We start from the raw sequence: 6,895 nt of genomic DNA, 5'->3' as shown, positions 1-6,895 counted from the left end.
TAGGATAGTTCAGTTGTTGGATTAGCTAGCTGCTGCATCGCAAAACGTAAAGCCATGTTATCCCGATGAATGAGTAGACCGTGACAAGTTACATTTGGTGGTATATACGACGTCGAGAGTATAATAATCACCATGTGAATATTTTGCAATAATATGTATATCATTTAATGCCTGCATAATTCACAGCTAGTTTGTGGTACGGTGCTCTTCAAGTTATTTTGCATGACAGATAATTTACTTTTATTTTCAGCCAACAGATGCAGCATCAGGTTGCACCACCTGAGCTTCTTTTTAGTGGTTTCAAGACATTTGCACTAGAAAAACAATGGAAGAAAACCCGTGAGAATCGTCTGTGCAATCACAGTTGTTCTTCTATATTATTGCACATGAAGCCAGAGGGAAATTAAAATAGAGATCCTTATGGGACGCAGTATGCGTGTTCACTGTGGAAAAGTGTCAAAGGCACAGTCATACTCATGTCAACAATAGTCATACTCGGTTAGATAAACCACCCTTAAAACCGCACTAGCCAAGCCTATCGCGGTTCGTTATTCATCTTGGACCCATTGGCCCCATTGCGATATGAGTAAACTTTCACGCAAGTCTCTGGGCTAGAGTGGCCGTGTAGCGCCTGACAAATCTGATTGCTGACAGTAAAGTGTGGCCTTGTTTGGTTGATCTAGCACACGATTCCCGAAAAGAGAATCTCGCAAGCATGAAATACTAAATGAAGTTTATTTGTAAAATCTTTTTAGAGATGTGTGTAATTTTTCGTGACAAATCTAATGACGGTAATTAATCGATGATTGATTATAGTGATGCTACAGTAAATATCATCTAATCACGCGGTCACAGGTCTCATTAAATTTTTCAGGATTCCTAGCGCAAGGGTTCTAAAATTAGTTTTGAAAACTGACTTAATTTAATACTTCTAATTAGCGGTCAAAATTGATACAAATCATAGCACATCACAAACCAAACATGGCCAAATTTTGAGCACCGCCGTCCATACCAGTAGCTGTTTCAGAAAATGATGGTAAAAAATCACAATAATTACGTGAGAATTATACCCACAGCACCTCTCCGGCCGCCGCCTCCTTCGCCACCGCCAGCGACGAGGGGCCCGGGGATGAAGCCCGAATGTGCCGAGCGCCGATCGTCGATTCGACGCCGTCGCCGCACCTCTGCCTCGGTTGCGTTGGATACTCCCTCCGGGTCGGAGATTTCTCTGCTGATCGCCGACGAGAGCTGCCGTGGTTGAAAAAGCCAACCACGGGGAACCAGGGTTTTGGGTCCCAAGGTCGCCAAGCCACCGACAGATTTTAGCGAATCTTTCAAAATTCAAATATTAAAATCTCTCGGTGGCTGAAAATTTTTAAAAATTGGCATCTATTTTTCTCGAAAGATAAAAAAATGGCATCTTTTTTTTAACGCACACAAAAAAAATGGCGTCTAACCACCAATGTTTTCAGGACCGGGCCGGCGAAAAGCCCACATCATTTTGGTTGGGTTGTGCAATTGGAAGCCCACCCCAAGACCAATCCACACGGAGCACATCCATGCAGCCTAATCTCGTACAGGTCAAAAACGCAACGCCATGCGAACTGCACGAGACTTCAGTCTTCAGCCCCCCTACGCCTCACTAACCCTGTAACCCAGGAGAAAGCATAATCAGCTGCCAGTGACTCAGTGCAGCCAATCTCGAACAACGATGAAAACAGGATGGTGAACTTAGCAAAGGAAAGATCTTGCCCAACAACTGCAGGAACGGCTGAATTAACATTCTGAATGTTGGGACACAACTGTTCTAACGCTACAGACTAAAATGGTGTTCTTCTAGCATAATGCACAACATTGGCCAGTGGCCATGAACCACACTTGATGCCAGAACTAAAGCGGAGTTGGATACTTAATATGACTGTCTAGTTAAGGTAGGGTTAATACTCCCATGTCAAGGCTACAGCCATACGGCCCTTAAGACTGCCCTAGCATGCGGGTGTATACATCACCTTTGCCCCATTGCGATATAAGTAAATCTTCATGCAAGTCTCTGGCCTGGGGAGGCAAAGTAGCTCCTTACAAAGCTCCTCACTGACAAAGGCTGAGGGATTGAAATTCATAGTAATTGTTCTGAGCACTGGCATCCATCCCAATAGTCGTTTCACAAATGTGAAATCACAATCTGCACCGCTCAATCCACAAATACTCAATTCTTCCAGAGAATTAAAGCGGAGCTCCTTAGTTTCCCAGTCTTGCGGCAGATGACAAACACAACCAGGTGAACAAGCAGCTTTTTCCTGAGATGAGGAACATAAATATAAGATCGGCTAGCTGTTCAATAAACTTTTCAATGGCTATTAACAACAAGAACAGCATTAGAAAGTTGAAATGATTTAAACAGATGACATCTGAACAACATATGGTAAATTTGGAGATGAACAGGATATCCTTTGGTGTTCGCCAATTGCAGAAAGGAGTTCGTGCAGAGAATTTCATCAGGACGCAAATTTCCACAAAATTTTGCAAATTGCAAATAGGTTATAATCGAAGAATTTTGCTTAGTGTTTCACAGATCTTTTAGCATGGCACCATGAGAGCACCATCATCTTACAAAATTTTGCCAATTGCAAATAGGTTATAATCAAAGAATTTTGCTTCTTAGTGTTTCAACAGATCTTTTAGCATGGCACCATGAGAGCACCATCATCTTAAGTATTGACTCTGCGTAAAGCACACCATTAGTTAAACACTTGATGCCAGTGAGCAAAATCTGCACTGGCACTTTATTAGGATCCAAATTAAAGATGCAGCTTTTCATTGTACTTTTGTATGCATACAATATCTTCTAGAAATAAACCATGAAGATATATAATTATAAAATCTAATTCCTGAACTTTCCCTTAGTCAAGCATTAGTGCACCAAAGCATTTGGTAGCTGAAAAAGTGAAGCGTACCTTAATGCCTTCATTTATATCCAGATTCAACCTTCTTATACTGGTAGAAATCTTAAGCATATGGAATACACAAGTGCCAACAACATGTCCATGTCTTGCCAAGCGCAGGTGTAAGTTCTCAATGTCTGGGAGTAAGGCTGTCGCCTCCATGAAGTACTGGTAGTTAACCATGTTCTGCAAACTCATAAAAGGTTACAAGAAATTTTCATAAGCAGCAAAAAATGAAGCAACTTTAATGAATAGGTAATTTTCTCACAAGGAATGACAGTTACAAAATGCAGCAAAAGTACTTCGGGTTTGTTCTACGGAGTAACAATGTTTTCAAATCGGCTGGTCGGTCCTGGTCGCCTAGGGACCGACCAGGCGATTAATCGCGATTAGTCGACGACCAGGTCGACCTGGTCGAGCCTGGTCGTTCCCTAATCGTCCATATGTCTACATGTTCAGTATATACTATATAGTGTATATATAATTATATATATACAATATAGTATACAGCAAGCAATTATGCAGGTTTTGGTGACTTACTTTTGATATTTGCTCTCCAGAACTCCAGCTTCTTGTCCAAAACTCCATATTCTTCTTGCTGAATCCCTGCTGCTGAAACAAAAAAAATGAAGTTGTTAGGAGAAAGTGAGAAACCTTCATGCTGCCCTGGTCGGGAAATGCCCTGGTCGACCGACTAATCGCGATTAGTGGACGAGTAATCGGACGACCAGGTTTCTGGTCGGGTCGGTGGTGCTGGTCGGACTTGGAGAACCGACCTGGGCGATTAATCGGACGACTTGAAAACATGGCGGAGTAATCATTAATGATAGAAGATTTCTCTGGTACAAAAACCATAATTACTTGAGAACTACACACTCACCCTGTTTGGGCCTCAGCTCTGAGTTGAATATGCCCCAAACATACTATACCTCCACTCTTGAATTCATGTCCTTGACCAAATATTACAACCATACCAGTGCATCTGTTATGTGTATAACTAACAAAAAGCAGTTGCAGTAATGCCATCATTCAATAAGGTACCAATGTGCATTAAATTTTATAAATATAAGTTAGACTAAACATGACCCATCAATAGGATGTAATTTGAATGAAGAACCTCAATAACCCTACGACTGATAGGCTTGTTAAATCGTGCGAGGATTTTATATAAGAATCGAGGTGTGCTTACAAATTATCATTTGCAGTAATAGAAGAAAGGATCATGTTTGACATGATGATATACGTGGGTAGGGGTGGCACCAATTAAAGAAAATTTTCTCCATCGTTGGCCAGTTAAAATGGTTTGGACATATCAATAAAGCCTTAATACTAAGGACATCGTCATCTTGCATGATTTCCAAAGATTGGCATGTGTGACACCATTAAGGATGGTACCAACAAAAAGCCAATATTCTCAACTACTAATCCTGGTAAAGACTTCACGTTTGATGGCAGCCTGGCAGGATACAGGAACAATACGACAATCTTCTCAACTACTGATCCTGATAAAGACTTTGTATTTAATGCCAGGACACAGGAGAAATATAATATTTTTTTCCATTTTTACTGTACTATAAAATTATAAATTAGCCAAAGAATGTGAGTGTCTTGGAGCTTCAGTCCATTTGGGTTGAGGTACGATCAAAAGACCCCAATTCATTTGTTAGCAGATCAGTAGTTAAATCCATGTCAACATTTGATGCTTGCATTCATGCCCATGTAGGGTCAAGTGTCACAATATTGACCATAAACATGCATATTATTGATCAGCGCTTGGCTACATGATCTAGCAATCACTACTAGTCTGAACTTTGATGTAATTTTCGTTTCAGACAGTTACTCGTCAGTTATCCTTAGCAATATTTTAGTAAAGAACAGATTCAAATACATGATAACAGGACATATACTCACAGTTGGAATGATGAGCATGCCAAGAAAAGCAATCTTCTGAAAGTGCTGCAATAACAGCACAGTGACACAATTTTGCATATTTTCAAACAATCCATACCCTGCAAAGCAGCAGGTCACCAGCATCCGCAGCTGTGCCAGCTCACCGAGCTGGACTGAGCTTGGATCATATACATCAGACCACCAGAGTTTTTCCAGAACTGGAGCAGAGATGCCGGCCACTGGTTGCCTCATGAGGAAGCAGTTAATGATAATCAGTTCCCTGAGCATTGGTGCCACAACAGTGAGCTGCTGCAATCCTTCCAAATTCCGCAAATCCACACTGAGAGACTCTGAACAGATAGCGAGATTGGACAACCCTTGAGCGTTATGGATAACAAGTTTTCGCAGCGAAGGGCACCGTGCTGTCGAGAGGGCGTCGCCGAGGTCGCAGGCATCTTCGAACCGGACGTCGCTCAGATACAACACGGTGAGCTTTGCGAACACTCCGGACAGTGGCATCACGAGGCGAAGGTAACCTAGGCAGAGGAGAAGCAGTTCGGCCCTGTCGAAGCAGGGCAGCACGACGGCGGCCCTCGCCCCGGCCCTGGCCACCACCGCTCTCTTCCGGCACTCCGGCACCACGTTGCGGATGGAGACCTCGCGGGCGAGGCGGGCCGCGGCGAGGCGGAGCACCGCGGCGGCGTCCCCCGGGTCGGCGTCGTAGGCGACGACGCGCAGCAGGCGGAGCGCGGGGCCCGCGAGCGCCGCGAGCGCGGCGCGGGAGCGGGCGAGGGCGAGCGGGTCGGTGGGGTGCGGGAACCGGAGCTCCGGGAGGCGCGCCCAGAGGCGGCGCCAGCGGCGCGAGAGGACGCTGGTCCGCGCGGCGGACGGGAGGCGGAGGAGGACGGAGAGGAGCACGTCGTCGGGGAGCGCGCTGATGAGGTCCTCCCGACCCTCGCCGGCGGAGTCGTCCGGGGGAGGAAGGGTTGGGGGCGGGCGGCGGTTCCCGCCAGGAATGCAGAGCGCCGCCCGGAGATTCTCGCGAATGCCACGCATCGTCGATTCAACGCCGTCGCCGCGAGATACCCTACACCTCGGTCGTGCTGGATCTCTCGTGGGGCTGGAGATTTCTCGGCTCATCGCCGACGATAGCTGCCGTTGGTGCAGCAGCCAACCATGATCAATTGGGATTTTTTACATATTTATTACAGAGGGCAATCGCTAGTTTAGCATTTTTATAATAACTCCTACAAATTTAATATTTATGTAGCTGCAGAACTTATATTTTTAGGATCTTGACTGATGTGGTACGCCACGACGACCTGATACGGTGGCGCTGAGTCAGCGACCTCATGTGCAAAATATCCTCGCTACCCCTGACCTCTTTCTCTTTTCTCCCTCTCCGACAGCTGGTCCCGCAGCTTCTTTCACTGTCAGATGGGCTTCACTCGTAAGATTCGTCTTCCACCTTGCCCTCCTGCTCCAGCCGCACCACCCGCAGCAGCTCGCCGGCCATCCGCGAGGTGGTCGGGGCGCAGTCCCCCTGCATCACCACCAGCAGCTTCCCCACATCCTCGGGCGCGGACGCCATGGCCTTCCGTGTCTACCGCTCCCCGCCGCCCGCACAGCATGACAACTTGCGTATCAATTTCGGTCTCCAAACCCAAACCTAGATGGATATGATAGATGAGAAATAAACAACATGGGTGAAAATTCGCATGGCTCCTCTCACGCTGCTCCGTCCTGCCATCACAAGTCCACCACTCTATCCCAAGATCCAAGGTCAGCGGGCGGCCTCCGCTAGCAGCCGCAGCGCGGACTTCGCGGCCGCCACGGCCAGCGCCAACGCGGGGATGCCACGGGCGCGCGCTCTCGGTGCACGCGGCTTCGGCGCATGAGGAGCCACCAATCTGTTAGTGAGGGGCAGCGCCCGTGAGGGGCTCAAGGCCGGCGGCGGGGAGAAGGCAGACCCCGAGGGGCGGCACGTCCGGGTCGGCCGCGGCCGTGGCCGCCACCGCTGCTGGCGGCGCCAAGGGGAGCAGAGCTGTCGTGTTCGTGGGCAA

General features: G+C 47.0%; 1 protein-coding gene and 1 long non-coding RNA gene across 7 annotated transcripts; one reads left to right on the top strand and one right to left on the bottom strand.

Annotated features, from left to right (window-relative positions):
- Positions 1 to 1,744: 1,744 nt before the first annotated feature.
- Positions 1,745 to 6,042, bottom strand: LOC120664763. 6 transcript variants are annotated; one of them, XM_039944091.1, is made up of 3 exons: positions 4,854 to 6,042; positions 2,955 to 3,128; positions 1,745 to 2,297 (listed from the first exon to the last, which is right to left on the bottom strand). In XM_039944091.1, the coding sequence occupies exons 1-3, from the start codon at positions 5,970 to 5,972 to the stop codon at positions 1,986 to 1,988; spliced, it is 1,605 nt and encodes a 534-aa protein (XP_039800025.1). In that variant the 5' UTR covers positions 5,973 to 6,042; the 3' UTR covers positions 1,745 to 1,985. The 6 variants fall into 6 exon arrangements, 2 of the variants coding, with proteins under 2 accessions (XP_039800025.1, XP_039800035.1); XM_039944101.1 differs by lacking the exon at positions 1,745 to 2,297 and adding an exon at positions 2,499 to 2,721; XR_005671003.1 differs by lacking the exon at positions 1,745 to 2,297 and adding an exon at positions 3,823 to 3,939.
- LOC120664776 lies at positions 3,267 to 3,560 on the top strand. Its single transcript, XR_005671005.1, has 2 exons — positions 3,267 to 3,365; positions 3,503 to 3,560. It is a non-coding gene; the product is annotated as an uncharacterized LOC120664776 (long non-coding RNA).
- Positions 6,043 to 6,895: the final 853 nt, after the last annotated feature.

The sequence above is a fragment of the Panicum virgatum genome, chromosome 2K (assembly GCF_016808335.1).
Source record: "Panicum virgatum strain AP13 chromosome 2K, P.virgatum_v5, whole genome shotgun sequence".
NCBI classification, from domain to species: domain Eukaryota; kingdom Viridiplantae; phylum Streptophyta; class Magnoliopsida; order Poales; family Poaceae; genus Panicum; species Panicum virgatum.
This window is presented reverse-complemented; position numbering and strand designations above follow the sequence as displayed.

Excerpts from the sequence above, each read along its gene's own strand:
- LOC120664763 (XM_039944091.1), bottom strand. The coding sequence starts at position 5,972 with ATGAGCCGAGAAATCTCCAGCCCCACGAGAGATCCAGCACGACCGAGG. Across the intron at positions 3,129-4,853 it reads GCATGCTCATCATTCCAACT|AACATGGTTAACTACCAGTA; the intron begins GTGAGTATATGT and ends ATGAGTTTGCAG. Across the intron at positions 2,298-2,954 it reads ATATAAATGAAGGCATTAAG|GAAAAAGCTGCTTGTTCACC; the intron begins GTACGCTTCACT and ends TCCTCATCTCAG.